Here is a 17,349-nt window from a genome sequence, read left to right as displayed (position 1 = left end):
AATGATCGTGTAGATATGAGAGCAGAGCTAGGAGACGGGAAAAAGAGGAAACCAGTTGGCCATCTCACCGAGCAGAATCAATTCATCAGCATGAGCTGGCCACCTGTCACGTTTGAGAAATGGCCCCACTTAATCAGCGTTTCTAGCCTGCCACCCCTGTGCCTGGAGTCATACAGACCCGGGATGGCAGAAAATAGCCTTTCGTGCCTGCCTCCTCCGGTTACCGCGCACTGACCACTGCAACTGGGAAAGCTGAGAACTTTTCATCATCTAACACATTTGCGAAACTCATTGGCTTTAACAAATTGTTCCCCAAACACCTGGCCTGTGCGTTCTCCTCTAACCAGCGTGCACTGTATCACATTCAGAAAGTGCCTCTAAGCTCTCGCTTGCCTTGAGAAATAGCCATCAGCCGTCAGAAAAGCTAAAACCCCTCTTGGCTCTGGTGAAACGTTTCACTGCAGGGAAACACACAAGCCAATTTGGGCAGATTTAATAAGTTTTAACAAAATCCAGGTGAAGAAATGTATCTGGAAAAAGCAGAAGAATCTTACAAGCAGCTCTGAGAAATGATTCTCTCAGGAGAAGGGGGGGGAAGATGTGAAAGCGTTTATACCATGGTAGAAGGCAACCTGAAATCGAATTTCACCAATGGGAACCTGCGTGTAACTGTGAGCTAATACAGTGGTTTCCAAACATCTTGAGATCATGTGGCCTTCCTGCACTTCTCCCCTGTGGCTTGGAACCCGCAGGCTTTGTCCTAGAGGTAATCAAGTTTAAAGCCCGTCAAATCTGAGCCCTCCCCCAAGGCCACAGACAACAACCTTGCAGAAACTACTTGTAAAATATCAAGTCTGCATTATTCTGATTGTGAGACATGAGGGACACGATCCCTCAAGTTTAAGAGAAATCGTTCCTTATTCTGGCAGGACCTGCTCCACTTTATGTGCGGAGGTGCAAGGCCATGTCTGCAATTCGGGAGAGCTGCATGTAACATGTGTGAGTACTCGGGAACATAGGCGGGCTTTTTATAGAACCCTCGTGTTCCCAAACTGGCTTTGGGCCTGAAACCCTAAGCTTCAGCATGACAGGACCAGGCACTGGGTCTTCGCTAATAGGAATTGCCCTCTTGAGCCTCCGGAGATGAGAGCTGGAAAGGGAGTGGTCCCCATTGTGGGAGCATCCAAAGGATTGAACAAGACTGCTGAGCCATGGCTCACCCACAGGGCAAGCTCCGCCCTGATCCTCCTGCCACCCCAAAAGAGCTCTGTTCCAATACACAACACAGTAGACACCCACGTGACTCTGAGCAGGCGTACAGGTGTGGTGTTTGGAGCCCATTGTCTAAGCTGAAGACACATATTCGTTCCTTAAAAAGAGGTTAAAACCCAACCCAAGTAGGAAATGGTTCTTGAATAAGAGCAAGCTAATGGCTGTGGCTTTAAAGAATCTATAGATGTTCTATTAAAAGCCTACCACCGCCCGGCCGGTGTGGCTCAGTGGTTGTGCATTGACCTATGAACCAAGAGCTCAGAGTTCCATTCCTGGTCAGGGCACATGCCCGGGTTGCAGGCTCGATCCCCAGTGGGAGTTGTGCAGGAGACAGCTGATCAATGATTCTCATCACTGATGTTTCTCTCTCTCTCTCTCTCTCTCTCTCTCTCTCTCTCTCCCCCTCTCCCTTCCTCTCTGAAATCAATAAAAATATTTTTCTTAAATTTAAAAAGCCTGCCACCAAACAGCTGTGAAAATAAGCCCAGCATTCCTGGTGGGTCCTCCCCAGAACCTGCTGTGGTGGACCCCTGCTTGTCAGCCAACACGGATCCACAAGGGGAGCTCTCTGTCCATGCTCCTTCCACGGCTGAGATGAGCAAATGTGACTTTCAACCTTTCGGCGAGTGATTCAGATACAGAAACAGTAAAGGGGGCATGTCAGTAGAACCGCCTAGTCATGGGCCCCACATCTCCCAAAAGAAAGAACAAACCCCAAGGGAAATTCGACACATCTTTTATGTACAAACGGTCAATGGTACAGATGGAGTTACTTTTTATAAATATCTGCAGCAAATCCTCTAAAAAAAGCTGTGAATACAAACTACCTCTCTACACCAAGGGCCTGTCCATCCCCAAAGTGTTAACTGCACGACAGCCTATTCTTAGCCAAACACTTGCGGGGCCTCCCAGGAAGGACCGGAGCCTCTGGGACCAGGCGAGAGCCCTCCCTTCTCCCCGGAGAGCCAAGGTGACTTGAAGGTCATCTGTAGCCCAGGACCTGGGAGTGATTAAACTCTTTCTTCCCAAGACTTCGGCCTTCTTTGTCAGGCTGCTGATTAAGCGGCCTCTCTGTTTCCTGGCCATGGCCCAGAGGGAGGGAGGGAGGAAAGGAAACTACAATAGTGTGAGGAAGTAAAAAACTCTGGGTATTTTGATAAAAAAAACACTTGGTAATCAATGTAACCCTGTGAAACCAATGGATCAGACTCACCAGAGGGAAACTTGTGATTTAGCATTCGGGGATCTACAGACAAGCATTTTTTTTAAAAAGGAAGATAATTACTTAGCACCAATTTCTCTCTCTCTGGTAATTTTCCCTTTTCCTTCAAGCCCCTGGCTGTGATCAACGCAGTCGGAGCAGGCTCAGGGCGCTTTAATCAGTAACACAGCTGGGCGGACGGGCGCGGTCACACACCACGGAGCACGCAGCGCCCACACCAGGACGCGGCTTCTCGCCCGCCCCGGCTCCGGGGGCATAAGCGCCCCGTGGGCTCCTCCTGGGGTTGCGATGCGGTGCTCCAGGCCCACGGGGCTTCATTCAAAGCGACGCAGGTGGTTGTACAGCGACTGGACGTAAGTGAAGACACACATGGGGTCCGGCTTGCGGCCCATCACCATCATATCCTCCACCTCGATCAGGCGCTCGCAGTTGGCCAGGTTCCTGAAACACAGAAGCCCCATCAGAACGCAGGTCCTCGGTCCTCGACATCCGCCAGCCCTGGCGGTCAGCCCCGCAGGAGAGGGGAACTCAGCCTGGAGCTGGAGGCTCCCAAGCGCCCCCCTGCCCTCCACCCAGAAGAGAATTCCAACGCCCTCAGGAGAACCTGTGCAGTCACTCCGTCTAACGCAGCGTTTACCAAACTCCAACATTCGGGAAGCACCCATGCAACTCAGATTTTCATTTAAGTAGACTTACATCAATTTTCAGTCAAATTAAATTAAACTAAATTTAACTTAAAAAATTCACTGTATCCCAGCAGTATATGGAAAATCAGCATAAACTATAAAAATAAATGCAGGGAACATCCTTATTTAACCATGCGGATAGGTTCTGCAATTTAGCAAAAGGATGTACAACGAAACCAATTTTACCAAAGGCTAACTGCTATAAACTAGAGTCCCTACCCAGGCATGTCAAACTCAACGGGCCGCATGCGAGGCCCGCTGGCCGCGAGTTTGACATGCTTGCTCTACACCATCTCATCAACGTTATAACCAAACGACGTTGAATGAAACATTATTCAAGGACCTGCTGTCGAAAGAATAAAGTAAAAACAAACTCACCCCTGTGCCTCCTGAAACAGCGATTCTAAACTTTTTCTTACCGTGACCCATGGTTAGAGAGAGATTTTTCACCATGATTCCGCACACACATATATGTGGAAATAACATTTCACAAAAATACCCTACTACCCATATTTTCTCTATATTTCATCTTTATTTCTCCCCCGCCTCTCTTTTTTAATGCTGGTTATGAGCCACTGCATTGAGTTTACCACCTACTGATGGGTTACCACTCAAAGTTTAAAACATCGCCTACAATCACCTTGCCTCCCCTCCCCCCAGGCCCTGTGCCTCATGCAATGGGAGACACTGGTTTAATTTTGGCCACTGGCACAGATGCGTGTGGGAACTGGCGCCTTTCGCTGGATGTAACGGAAGCTGTTCCCTCCACCATCCCAGCTGGGAGGCGGCTGAAGGCCTCGGCTCCATGGAGGTCGGACAGTGAGAACCCATAGTTCAGGGACGGCGCACTGGACACCTCAGCACTGAGTCTTTAAATGACGTCCTCTGCGATGCCGAGCGACGCCTCCCCGGGGCTGAGGCTGGCCCGGCGGCGCCAGGCAGACCCAAAAGGGCAAAGACAATTGCACTTGGTCCAGTGTCCTTCCTTCAACATCTGTGTGCCCTTCTGCAGTCCCAGGGGTCCCCGGTCTTTCTCACCCACACCACTAAGTGCCCGGCTGTCAGGGTTCCCATCCCACCTCCGTCCTTTCTAGCCATCGGACGTGGGGCAAGAGACTTAAATGCTCCTCGCCTCAGTTTCCCCATCTGGAATAACAGCCACTTCACAGGGTGGTGTGAGGATTAGTGAGCCAATCCACGCAAACAAGATGGAACAGTGTCTGGCACATGGAAAGAGCTCAAGAAACAGCAGAAAATCACCCTCCTGCCTCTGCTCCCCCTCCCAGTGGGCTCCCCCGGGCCCTGCTCCTTTTTGGGAGGTTGTGTGTCTTCATGTGTCTTGTACCCCAGAGCTGTGACCCCGTTCCCGTGGCTCACGCAGCACTTCCTACTAGTCCCCACCGACCCTGGGCTTGCGTGCTCCAGAGACAAGGCCCATGACATTAGCACAGGGCCCTGCTTCGTGGTGCTGGCCCAACGCCAGGCCTCCTATCAGAAACCAAATGTCAAGGCGAAATGGAGACAACTGTCCCAGATCCCATTGCCGCCTCCCCCCCTCGGTTTGGAGCGGGCAGCCTGTAAGAGAATCCAGCAGCTTTGTGGGGTGGCGAGTGGTTTGGCCCAATGAGCGGGCACCCTTGCTCCCCAGGTCGGGCCAGACAGGGCTCAGTGTCAGGAAAGTCGGCGCTCGGACAAGGGCAGGCATGCAAAGGTGCTTTGTCCACGGTCAAGGTCTGAAAACCGGAGTTCTCCTGAGGGTTCTCCGGGGACCTGAGTTCACCTTCCTGAGCTATCGTGTAGCATCTGGCGCCCTCCTCCTCACCTGCAGCCCAGGAGAGCACCTCTCCTCCTCCCTCCCTCCCGGGGCTGCTGCCAGAGGACCTCAGGTGTGTGTGAGCGGACTCCGCCTGTGTGCCCAGGGCATCACCACCAACAGCATGGCCTCAGCAGCCCCCTATTAAATGTGGGCAGCATTAGAACCCGGCACCTCGGCCGTGGATGAGAACTGAAATACCATCCTCCAAACAGCCCCATCAGAAGCACCAGCCGTCCCTCTGAAGGCCCTGCCTGGCCCGCTCACCGCCAGGTCCAGGGAAGGGGCCCTGGAATCCTCGGAGGACAGTGCGGATCCCTCTACAGGTGGCACTGCCATGAGAGGTTTCCCTTAGTTTCTCATACTCTTTCCCCCCCCTTTTTTTCTCAGATATATTTTTACTGATTTCGGAGAGGAAGGGAGAGGGAGATAGAAATATCAATGATGAGAGAGAATCACTGATTGGCTGGCTCCTGCACGCCCCACACTGGGGATCGAGCCCGCAACCTGGACACGTGCCCTGACGGACAATCAAACCGTGATCTCCTGGGTCATAGGTCGCTGCTCAACCACTGAGCCACACTGGCTGGGCACTCTTTTCCCTCTTGACTATTTACACCTATTGTTCTCACAGGCTATTCTCAGGTTAAAAATTTTCCCCCACAAAGGAGCCCTGTTGGAAGACAATTTTCATATCCATGTCTTTCCCTCAAACTAAATATTGTGGTGCCTTCACTGCTCCCAAAGGGTACCTGGGCCCTGTCTGTTGAGCTTGTTCTGATTTCTTGTCCCCTCATGGAGCACATCCAGAACTGCTAGCACACCCCAGGTGTCGTCCAACCTGTGCGGAGAGGGCGAGCTGGTCCCTTCTCTATCCTAGAGGTGGCACTGACCCTCGGAGCAATGACATCCCTGCCCAGGCAGCGAGTCTTTGAAATCAGGGTGGCAGGCAGGACTGGCCCTAAGGCCTCACCGTTGGCCATACCCTCTCCTACCCAGGCAGGAAGTGGTGGGCACGGTGCTGGCTTCCCCAGCAAACGAGGATGACTGGGCCACATCCATCGGGCCCCCACCCCAGCTGACCCACCACAATAGTAATGACAAGATTGCCCGAAGCTGAGGACACAGTTTATGAGACAGGAGATGAGAAAGGTGATGATCGGCGACTTTTACAAAAATGTTTAAGTCTCGTCCTAACTGGTTTGGCTCAGTGGATAGAGCGTCGGCCTGCGGACTGAAGGGTCCCAGGTTTGATTCCGGTCAAGGGCATGTACCTTGCTTGCGGGCACATCCCCAGTAGGGGGCATGCAGGAGGCAACTGATCGATGTTTCTCTCTCGTCGATGTTTCTCTCTATCCCTCTCCCTTCCTCTCTGTAAAAAATCAATAAAATATATTTTAAAAAATGTTTAAGTCTCAAATATTAGAGGCCTTAACTGCCTTTTAAATAAAATTTAAATTTTGCATAAATGATACAAACTTGTTTTAACTAATTTAAACATGGAACAGTCCAAAGGAGAAAATACAAATCACTTCCAATGTCCCCGAACAGCAAGAACCAGGGATAACATCTGGGTACCAGCCGTGTTAAATGCATTTACCGAGCCCTACCCCGGCCGGGGTTAGAAGAGGTTTATAGCAGGGCTTTCTCCTGCTCCAGTCCATCGTGGTCTTCAGCCACCGCAGGGCTGGCCCGTGAGGGAGGTGGGGGAGGGCCTGCAGGGGTTATTTTTACTTATTTAAGCTTCTCTAAGACCAGGATGCCAGAGCTCGGGCTGCAGCCTCCTATCTGGTTTTAGGCAGAGACACATGGACACTACAAATAGCCTGGAAGCCCCTTCTGCTCCGAGTAACCCGAGAGCGGGGCACATTCCGCGCAGGGCAAGTGGGAGCCTCGGGCCGCATGTCTGGCTCCATGGGAGATGAGGGGGAAAGGGTGCAGAGGGTCAAGTACCCATAAAAGGGGCTGGCCCTCCGCTTTCCAAGTCCTGAACACCTGTCTGACAGAAAGAGCTCATCTTGCTGTCAACACCGCATCCGTTCACACAGATTAGGCCAGGAGGAATCTCTGGGACTGTAAATTATTGGGGGCGGGGGGGAGGGAGAAGCATAAGTCACTTTTACTCTGCAGGTCCTGATGCATTTCTGTGCTTTTTAAATATATTTTTTTATTGATTTCAGAGAAGGGAGAGGGAGAGATAGAAACATCAATGCTGAGAGAGAATCATCAATCGGCTGCCTCCTGCACACTCCCTACGGGGGATCGCGCCCACAACCCGGGCATGTGCCCTGACCAGGAATCGAACCTTGACCTCATGGTTCATAGGTCGACACTCAACCACTAAGCCATGCCGGCTGGATGCGTCTCTGTGCTTTTAAGGAACTCGCTCACAGAAGGATCTGGAAACTTTTCCTTCCTGATGTGAGGTGGACCCAATGTCGGGAGGCCCCATTCCTGTCCTCTTTGCCCTTCCAAAGCCTGTAACTTCATCAGAGCCCAGGCTCCTCTCCCCCCACGCTGCCTGCTCCTAAACTGCCTTTCTTGGCTCCGTCCCACTGCCTGTACGGCCCTTGGTGGCCTCCAGCAGCCCCGCACGTCTGCTTGGCTTTGGGTGTCGAACATAAGGAATACGGGGTAAGATGCTGGTAGATGGGATCTTCGAGCAGGTGCCTCTGTGCTTTCTTTCCATCTCCTCTAACCAGCCAGGAAACGGGGTGACCAAGCTGCTGTCCCCCCCAGCGCCTCGGACAGCCAGGCCCACCTCCCAAGCCCTCTGCAGTAAGTACCTTCGAGATAACCTCCTGGATGACTCATGAGGGGAGGCACCTTCCCAGACTCTGAGCAAGCTCCCCACACAGACATGCTGGCCCCCTCGAGTCAGCAGAAAAGCAAGAATGCGTTTCAGGGGCCTGGCAGACCATCCTCCCGTCCCCAGCCAGGAACAGGCTGGGCTGCAGGGAGGCAGGGCCAAGTTTCTTACCCCCGCCGTTTGCTCTGGGGAGGAGGGAGGCAGAGCCTGGAGCAGCCTCCGCCACTGCTCCCCAGGCTGGGGACAGCAGAAACATCTGTTTGGAGTCTGGAGGCTCCCCGCTCAAACCTCATGCTGGGGAAGCAGAGCCACCAAGCGCTCCGGCTCTGGCTGCCAAGGGAAGCTGTGCTCCCTGCGAGCCGGGGTGCAGGGCCGCCCCCTGTCCCCCCCCCTCCCGCCATGGCCCAGGGCCTCCCTCTCCTTGCCACAGGCCCAGGGCTGAGGGGAACCAAGGCAGCCAGGGCATGAGCTGGCCCCACCTGGCCCACTGGACTTGATGGAGAACTCCGTAAGCCAGGTGTGGCCTCACCCAGCTGGGGTGGGACCCGGGGTGCCCACGCCAGAGACCCGGCCCTGCAGACTCTGACAGTCTGATTTTTGACGGTCCCGTTGCTGGGCTTCAGGCAGCTGGGCCTCATCCTGCGGAGGCGCCCCTCCCCAGCCTCGTGCACTTGGCTCTACTTCACCGTGGTCTGGATCCAGTTGCATAACACACTCCATCCGAAGCTGTTTCTGCAATTAGGATGACAGCTAATCCCAAGCAGCCAAGAAAGAGAAGGCTTTTAAAGTATACAAGGAGTTCTTATGACCCCGAGGGGGCCGAGAGTCCAAGCGCGTCATCCGAGACAACACAACAGGGGCAATACTCGTGTTCCAACAACTCGGGCCAGGAGCAGGGAGCCAGGTCTCCATTCGGCCCCCAGAGCAAGAGCTGCTGCTCGGAGAGGGGCCTCTGCCTCCGCTCGAGGCGAACCCTTCGGGACCAAATGCGGGTCCCGTCACCTGCTGGCTCCCACTCCTTCCCTGGCCAGGCTCCGGTGGGTGTGGGGGCCGGAAGGGTAGGCAGGGAATGGAGTGAGGAGGCCTTGGGGTAAGGGCTCCTCCAACTCGACAAGCACAGGAGAGCACCTCCTAGACATGGGCCCTCGGCACAGACCACAAAGCAGAGGCTTAAGCCACCGGCACAAAGGCAGGTGGGCAGGTGGGCGGCTGGGCAGGAGGCAATGAGACTGTTCCCTCCAGGAAGCTGCGCTCTGGGAGGCCTTCCTCCCCTTAAGGCCACCAGGCTTAGCATCAGGCGGCCCTGAACACGCTCATCTGTGCCTGGTGCTGCTCTGGGGCCTCAGTGGAGGCAGCAATGGCTGCCCTGCGCTCTGCCTGTGCTCAGCCAGGAAGAAGCCCTGGCGTGGAGGGCAGGAGGAGAGCGAGGGGAGAGGATCCATCCCCCCGGCTCCCGCCCTGCCAGGTCACTGTGCGCTGGTCAGAGCCACTGCCCCGAAGCGCAGCTCCTCTCAGCCAGCCCTCTGCACGGCTCTGCTCCCCGGTCCCCATCACTTCAGGCTGCCTAGCCGAGGGCCCTGCCTGGCACCTGGCCCCATGCCTCACTCCCGCCCGCACCTCGTGAGGAGTCCCTCGCTGACCCATCAGTGCGCACACACCCCTGCAGAACCCTGGCAGATGCATCCCGCTTCGCCTGCTCCTGACGCGGGGGCTGCCCTCCGACAAGAACCAAACCTCCACTGGCTTCCCAAGCGCCTCCTGATCCCAGAGCTGCCCCCACCCCCCCTTCTCCCTGTAAGTGGGTAGGGAGAAGGTAGACAGCGTTCTATGAGACACTAGAACAGTGATGGCGAACCTATGACACGCGTGTCAGAGGTGACACGCGAACTCATTTTTTTGGTTGATTTTTCTTTGTTAAATGGCATTTAAATATATAAAACAAATATCAAAAATATAAATCTTTTGTTTTACTATGGTTGCAAATATCAAAAAATTTCTACATGTGACACGGCACCAGAGTTAAGTTAGGGTTTTTCAAAACGCTGACACGCCGAGCTCAAAAGGTTCGCCATCACTGCACTAGAATAATGTTTAGGGAAGCAACATCTATAGGGTGTCCCAAAAGTCACGCAAGGTTTGCAATTGAATTGAATTGCAAATCTTGCGTGAATTTTGGGGCACCCTATACTTATTGGAGAAGTTTTTTAAATGTCCCCCAAGCAGATATCACTGAATTTCCTGCTGATCAATCACAGCTGTGGCTTGCCCAGGCGGCTGCATCTTTCCACCAGGCCATCGAGGGCAGTCTCAGTGCTCTGACAGTGTCATACCATTGTCCATCATGCCCTGTCTCCCCGACTGTCCGCCAGAGGCCAGCCACCCAGCAAAAAGGGCAGGTGCGCCAAGGAGAGAGCCCGGCTCCAAGACCAAGTGCTGGGGGACCCAGGCAGATCCCCACCTCCAGGACTCAGTCTCCCCATCTATCCAGGGGAGAGCAGACTGGAAGGCCCCAAGGTCCTCGGCTCTGCGTGGGCTGCCCCGTATTCTGCCGGCCTCTGTGCTCCACCCATGCAGTGGTGGGGCTCCGGGACTGGGCCAGGCTGGGAGCCAGTGGGACTGCCATCTACTCACTCGGCCATGGTGAAGGCCAGCTCGAAGTTCTTCTGCCGCTGCGTGGGGCTCAGGGCGCTGTAGTCGAAGGCGTCGGGGAAGAAAGAATGCACCAGGGCGCAGAAGGCCATCCCATCACTCCAGCTGGAGGAGAAGTTCTGCAGGTCCACGTGCTGCGAGCAAGGCGGGGGCCATGCCGGCAGGTGAGCGGGTGTGGCCCCACCTCCGCTCCCTGCCCAGTGCAATCCCACAGGCAGGTTCTCCAGCCCCTGCTCGAGGGCCAGCATCCACTCAGCTCAGCCACAGCCACCAGCTACAGTCACCGGACCTCACGCCACAAGGCGCACTAGACCAGTGATGGCGAACCTTTTGAGCTCGGTGTGTCAGCATTTTGAAAAACCCTGACTTAACTCTGGTGCCGTGTCACATATAGAAATTTTTTGATATTTGCAACCATAGTAAAACAAAGACTTATATTTTTGATATTTATTTTATATATTTAAATGCCATTTAACAAAGAAAAATCAACCAAAAAAATGAGTTTGCATATCACCTCTGACACGCGTGTCATAGGTTTGCCATCACTGCACTAGACCAATCTACATGGGTCCAGACACAGGACTCCTGGGATCTGCTAGGGACTGACTGGAGAGGCACAATTTCTCTAGCTCCTGCCCCCACCCCGCCCTGCCCCCCCCCCCCCCAGGGTTCTTACCCTGGCCAGGAAAACAAAAACAAGGGGTGATGCTTAGTCAAGCCCCTGGCCGGGGGCCCAGGGGCCAGGGTGGGACCTGGGCTCACCTGGTAGCCCAGAGTCTTGTTGCGACACCACTCGAGCAGGATCTGCTTGATGCTACTGGCGCTGGCCACCCCGAAGCTCTGGGACCGCTTCAGCTTGGCCCGGGCCTCGCCTTTGCCCCTGTGGAGAGAGTGCAGGCTGCCGTGGGGGCCGTCATTTCCACTGGAAGCAGGGGAGTCCCCAGCCACCCCACTTCGCCGGAAGGTGGCCCCACCAGCTCTGCTCACCCAGGGAGGCGCTCTGTCAGTACACAGCCTCCCTCACCCCCATGTCCACGTCCAGGCGTGAGCCCTGCGTACCAGCTACACAGCCGCCCTTGATGGTATCTGGGAGGACCATCCCCCCTTCCAGCCTCCAGGTGCCCCTGGGGACCCCTCCTTCTGAGCCTCCCTCTGAGGCCACCCGTGCTGATGGCTCTTTCCTAACCTAGAAGGATGGTTTCCTCTCCTGGGCCCCAAGGACACCCCCTAACAGCCGAGATGGGGTTGTCTGGGCCCTGGGGACACCCCCTGGGTCTGTCTCCCTCACTAGAGTCGGAGCCTCGGGAGCCAGCACTGGGGTCCTGTGGTCATCACAGGCCTGGACTGCCCCTTGCGAGCAGCAGGTGTCACTACCCCGCACTGACAGGAGGGCCCGGTAAGTGCAAGGTGGGTCCCGTCTCTAAAGGGAGGGTTCGAGCCATGACGGCAGACCGGTGGGCGCTTGGGTCCTGGGTGTCACCTCCCAGCTCCTGCTGGGAATCCCAATGGACTGCCCTCCTGGCCTTCTGGTCTCTCCCAGAAACCACAGGGACTACAACTCACAAGGAACTTGGGCGTGAGGGCAGCCCGGCCCCCGCCCCCCACCCCCCAGGAACTGGACAGAGAGGAGGACTCTCATCAGGCCTTGCCCGGCTCCCAGCCCACCTGTGGCCAGGCCCTGACCTTGTGTCTTACCCAAGAGGTCACACCTGAGGGAAGGACCCCAGGGAACAGCTCAGGGCCAGCAGTCCTGCCTGTGCCTTGTGGAGCCCAGGCGGGGTCTGGGCCTACTCTGGGGGCCCAGCCTGATCCGAGGACTAGTGTCCGTACTTGCCCACTGTATCCTGCTCCCACTTCTCAAACAAAGCCTTCCGGGCCTGCGCACTGGAGGTCCGGGGCAGCGTCTGCGACCTCACCAGCTCCCGGCGATGGGCCTGAGTAGTGGCTGGCGGCTGCGGGGATGGGGGCGACTGGGGCGGCGTCACCAGAGGGGGGCTGAGGAGAGAACCACGAGTCATCACCACCTCACACAATCACTAGCTCCCATCACCAGCCATCACCCCCTCACCCAGGCCCGGGCCCCTCCTCCCGCTGAGTGTGAGATGAGGCAGAAGTGGGGGCTTGGTGGCAGGCGGAGGAAGAAAGCGCCACCTGCTCCAGGCCCTGACCGGTTAGGCAGGTTTTCCGAACTGAGCTGCTGTCTGAAGCAGGAGGGAGAAGGGCCCCTCACTGGGTGAGGGTGTCAATGCCCAAGGCAGGCAGGGGACACCCTTTCGGGCAGGAGGTGCGCCCAGAACCGGTCCCACCAGAACCAGACTCCCCTCCTCCACCGCCGCCAGATAAGACCCCCTTTTGTCCTCCCCCTGGGACAGTTTGCCAGAAAGTCACAATTCTTTTATTATTAAAAGAAAAAGGAAAGCCAAGCCAGTCCCCCAGCCCCATCTCCAATCACAGTCCAGCCGGCCTGGGGGAACACGGGGACACCCGCAGGGCAGGCAGGAGGAGGCCTGTACCACAGCCTATGGCCTCTCCAGGTACCTTCCCAGGCCAGGGGCAGGCAGCAGCTGGCTCTGAGGGACCCTGGCCAGGCTGGATGGATAAAGAGGAGAGTGGAGATCCTTCTACCCTCCTTCCTCCAGGGGAATGGAGACACCCTTCCCGTCTTTCAACAGACTTGCCTTGAAGGGTCCATAGAAAAACCAGCCTGCAGCCATATTTCTCTAAACAAAACTCTCCACCGAACGCCACTGCCTCTTTCCCTGCTCTGATCCTACCCAGCATCCCTGCTGCCTCAGTTCTCTGGAGGCCACAAGCCCAGGAGGGTGCCTTCCCCTGGAGTCAGCACAGGGAGCTCCCTGCAAGTGGCCTGGGCACCCTGGGTCCAAGGCCAAGCCCAGATGACACCGAGGGAGCGATGACCCCCCACCACCACCAGGAACACGGGCCCCGACTCACCTGTCATTGCTCCTGCCTGCTGTCACTGCCCCATAGCCAGAGCCCAAGGACCGTGGGAGAGAAGAATTCTTCTCTGCAGGACACAGGGAGGGAGAGAAACAACAAACCCTGGTCTCATGGAGGGCCAGCCCCTGCCCGCCTCCCTCATCTGACCCGGCCCTGCACTGTTTACCCAGCGTCACTCCGTGGACACCTAAGACCCCTGAGCTAAGCTGGCCCCACCTCAGCCAGCAGTTGTGAAGAAAGGAGGTTGGGAACATAGAGCAATGACATGAAAGGTCTTGTAAAGTGCTCCCACCTGCTTTTGAGAGCACAGGGCCCAGGGCCTCCTGTGCTATGCATCCAGAGAACCCTCACTGTGGAGGCCCATGTGGTCCCACCCCAGGTCTACCACTGAGGCCTGACCACAGACCCAAGTCAGGCCTGGAGGGGACTATGCCCAAGTGTGCAGGGTAAAAGGCCGCCTTCTAACCACAGCCTCGACCTGTAATAAAAGCCACGGTTATCACCTGCAAAGGACGCTGCTGCTTTATGGCCGCTCTGGGAGAGCATTCTGGGAAGGATGGAGCGTGCGGACGGGCTAAAGAAGGGTGTGACAGGCGGGGGAGCTGGGGCTTGACCCCAGATTTTCTGAGTCTGTGGCTAAACAACCCCCAGCCCCTGCCCACCCTCCCAGACCAGAGTTGGGGTCTCCCCTGCTCCTACCATTGGGACTTAGAGTCCAGGGTGTGGTGGCCTCACTGGGGCTCGAGCTGAGGCCCCCCAGGACGGCAGCAGACGTGGGCGAGAGGGCTGTGGCTGAAGTCTCTCCAGAGAACCTCTCGGAGACCCGCATGACGGCCGTGACTGGCTGGTGCGGCAGCCCCAAGGAGAGGCTCATGGGGCGAGGCTTGGGGGGCTCTGGTGCCCGGAAGGTCTGGGTGGCCTCAGGGGGTCCATCACCTGGACCTGCAACATATGACAAGAGGGGGGTGGTAGTGTCAGCCAGGCATCCACCGGGGCTTCAGGCTCCAGCCTCCCCAAACCCTCTCCCCACCTCCTCCAAGAAGGCCTCCCTGACCACTCCAGCCTCCCTGACCTCCTCTAATGGGATTTTTCACTGCTCCAACCAGAGCTGACATCGGGTCCAACTTCTCCTCACAGCCAGGTCAATGAACACTAGATGGCCTGTCCGTCCACTCTCTACCCTGCTCAGGCCTGGACAATCCCTCAGCCCCTGCTTGCATTCCTCCAGAAACAGGAGAGCTCACCCCTCCCAGGATCTCCCATCTCCCTCTGTGTTGACATCTCCTTCTCTCTGAATGAGGCTGCTCTCCTGGCAGCCTCTCCATGTGTTAGGGTTTATGCTCAAGTCCCCCCCACCCAGCCAAGGGGTGGCCTGGCACAGATGCATGGCTGCCAAGGCCCTGACCCCAGAGCTACCCATCCTCTGCAGCCGGCCCCTACCTGCCCCTGGCTGGTGCCCGTTCTCGATGACGCACAGGTTGGAGGACCTTCTCATCTCCGACTCGCTGGCTTCATCATGATGATCCACACTCTAGAGAGACACGGACCCGGCAAAGGCCCAGTCAGCCAGGGTCCGCCGCCCTCCCATAACCGCTCCCCAAAGCCCTCCTGATTCTGGCAGAGCAAACAACATTCATATGTGAGAGGGAGGCCGCAGGACATACCATGAGAGGCCAATGACACACAGCAAACTGGGGCAAACCCAGCCCCAGCTGTTGAGCCCCTGGGATCCTGTGAGGCAAACACCGCCTCCATTGGCCTCATCTCAGAACCCCAAAATGCTAGGGACAAAGGTCAAGATGGAGAGGGTTCCAAAGAAGTGTGCAAGATGTCCCTGCCCCCGTCCCAGGCTGGACCAGAGGACTGGGGTCAGGAGAGTGTGGCTCCGGCTCATCCCAGCGGGGCAGGCTGGCCGGGCTGCCTGGGTGGCAGCAGCTGAAATGCAGAGACATACGCAAGCTTCTTCTGGGCCCACCACGGGCCCTGGAGCCCTCCTGCTGCGGCCTTTGCATTGATACAGGGGCACAAATTCACCCAGAGGTCCAGAGCACAGGGGCCTGACTGGCCTCACACTGCAGGAGTGGGGGAGGGGTGCAGAGAGAGCGCCAAGACCAAGAGCCAGCGGGAGTGCCTGGCATCCCGGCTGGGCTGCCAACCACCAGGTGACCTGGGTTAGGTCATGCCCCCCTTGAGTCTGTTTATTTGTTTGAAATATGGAAGGAGGCTATGCAAGTGCCACTTGAGATCTACCAAGTGTCGGGCCCTTTTCCCGGGCATGCCGCTTATACCAGCTTGCCCTCCCTCCCAGGTGGGTGCTACCAGCCCCATTGTACAGACGGGAGATGAGGGCCCAGGAGGGGGATGCACACGTGAGAAAGAGCTGAAGGTTATCAGCTCCGAGTTTCAGGGACATCCTTCAGAAGCCGGAAGGGAGTGGCATGGGAGGGGAAACCAGATGGCCGGCCACCTCACTAGTCCCAGGTGGGGACGTGGGGAGGGGTGATGGGACAGCGGGAGAGGGAAGGGCAAGAAGGACTCAGAGCTTTGGGGAGAGTGCGTGGACGTGGAGAGAAGAGAGGGCGCCACTCCTCCTCCAAGCCCGGGCTTCCGGTGTGAGTGATGCGGCTGGGAAGGGAAGGGACGCTGGTGGGGACATAAGAACTTCAGTTTGGGACATGAGAGGGTAAGGTGCCCTGGGGCATCAGGGAGCTGAGGTCAGGAAGTAGCTGGATATTTGAGCGTGAAGTGTAGGAGGAAGGACTCGGACAAACAATGAAGAAGCAGGGGTCTCAAATCCAGGGCACAGCAGAGGGAGAGCTGGCCTGGGGCTGATGGGGCCAGGGCTGTGGCACCACATCTGGGGGGCAGAGAGACATCTGAGAGTGAGAAGGCACAGGCAGGCAGGCAGGTAGGAAGAAAACCAGAAGAATGTTGAGAAAGGCAGGTGGAAGTGTATCAAGAAGTCAGGCATGTCGGCGACATCCAAAGGTGACCTGAGGTCAAGGAAAAGAAGGTCAAGATGAGATCTAAAAAGCAGCCGTTGGGTTTAGCAAAAAAGAGGTCACTGGGACGGTTAGGGACTGAATCAGAGGTGAGGGCAGGGCACAGGAGATGGCCTGGGGGAGACGCTGGGGAGAAATGGAGACCACACGTCAGTTTAGCCCTGAGGGGAGAGGAGCAAAGGGGTCTGAGGGGTTCTTTCAGATGGAAGGGGTAGGGTGCCATTTATAGGCTGAGAGAAAGGCTCCAGAAAGGTGAGGGGACCCTTTGCAGGGTGGGGTCTTCTGGGGAAGTGAGAGAGGACAGGCCCTCAAGAGCCTGGCCTTGGAGAGAAGGTGACCCCTCAACTTCTGATTCAGGGGGACAGAAGGGGAGGGGCCATACCTACTCCAAGGAATAATAGAGGAGGTGGGGGTGCATCTCCTGGCATTCCATAATGGGGAGGGCACCCCTAGAGCCACACCATTGCTAACTGGAAGCCAGATCAGCAGGAGGTGGAGAAACAGCCAGTCCCTCCTGAACCCCAGCCCCCACCTATCTCCATGTCCCTCCATCCATCTTGCTCTGGTCCAGCAGGTTCCACAGGTCCAGGCAGGGGCTTGAAGGGACAGGCTGATGATGAAACCATTTTCCCAAGAAGGTGGGTCTCTACTGGGGGGGACCCCCATCGCCACCTGCCCCTGCATGTTGCAGGTCCACACCCCATGATGCCCCCAGGGACCAGATGTCACAACCAGACAGGAAGGTGGTTCCGAACCAGCCGGATTCCTGCCGAGGGGTCTCAGCAAAGCGGAGGGAAAGGGGTCGGGCGAACTCATGCTGGGAGGACCCACGGTAGCTGCCCCGAACTCCCCATCCCTGTGCCTGGAGCCACTCCGCACCCAGGGAAAGGGCTCTGCCCACACGCTCAAGCCGAGGGTGGAGAAGGTCACCCCTA

At 56.6% G+C, this 17,349-nt stretch overlaps 1 protein-coding gene across 6 annotated transcripts in view; it reads right to left on the bottom strand.

The window, feature by feature from the left end:
* Positions 1 to 1,992: 1,992 nt before the first annotated feature.
* SMTNL2 (smoothelin like 2) overlaps positions 1,993 to 17,349 on the bottom strand; it is a 21,480-nt gene continuing 6,123 nt past the window's right edge. For 2 of the 6 annotated variants that reach the window (XM_014466100.2, XM_023764215.1), the window contains 7 exons: positions 14,853 to 14,943; positions 14,112 to 14,354; positions 13,407 to 13,479; positions 12,282 to 12,446; positions 11,214 to 11,349; positions 10,434 to 10,585; positions 1,993 to 2,935 (listed from right to left, as the gene is read on the bottom strand). In XM_014466100.2, the coding sequence (XP_014321586.1) occupies positions 2,809 to 2,935; positions 10,434 to 10,585; positions 11,214 to 11,349; positions 12,282 to 12,446; positions 13,407 to 13,479; positions 14,112 to 14,354; positions 14,853 to 14,907 (951 nt within the window). In that variant the 5' untranslated portion in view covers positions 14,908 to 14,943 and the 3' untranslated portion in view covers positions 1,993 to 2,808. Of the gene's footprint in view, positions 2,936 to 10,433; positions 10,586 to 11,213; positions 11,351 to 12,281; positions 12,447 to 13,406; positions 13,480 to 14,111; positions 14,355 to 14,852; positions 14,944 to 17,349 lie in introns of all 6 variants that reach the window. The other 4 variants (XM_023764218.1, XM_023764220.1, XM_023764216.1 and 1 more) reach the window with 3 other exon arrangements.

Source organism: Myotis lucifugus, unplaced genomic scaffold, assembly GCF_000147115.1.
Source record: "Myotis lucifugus unplaced genomic scaffold, Myoluc2.0 scaffold_322, whole genome shotgun sequence".
NCBI lineage: Eukaryota > Metazoa > Chordata > Mammalia > Chiroptera > Vespertilionidae > Myotis > Myotis lucifugus.
The sequence above is the reverse complement of the archived record's forward strand: the minus strand, read 5'-3'. Positions and strand labels throughout refer to the sequence as shown.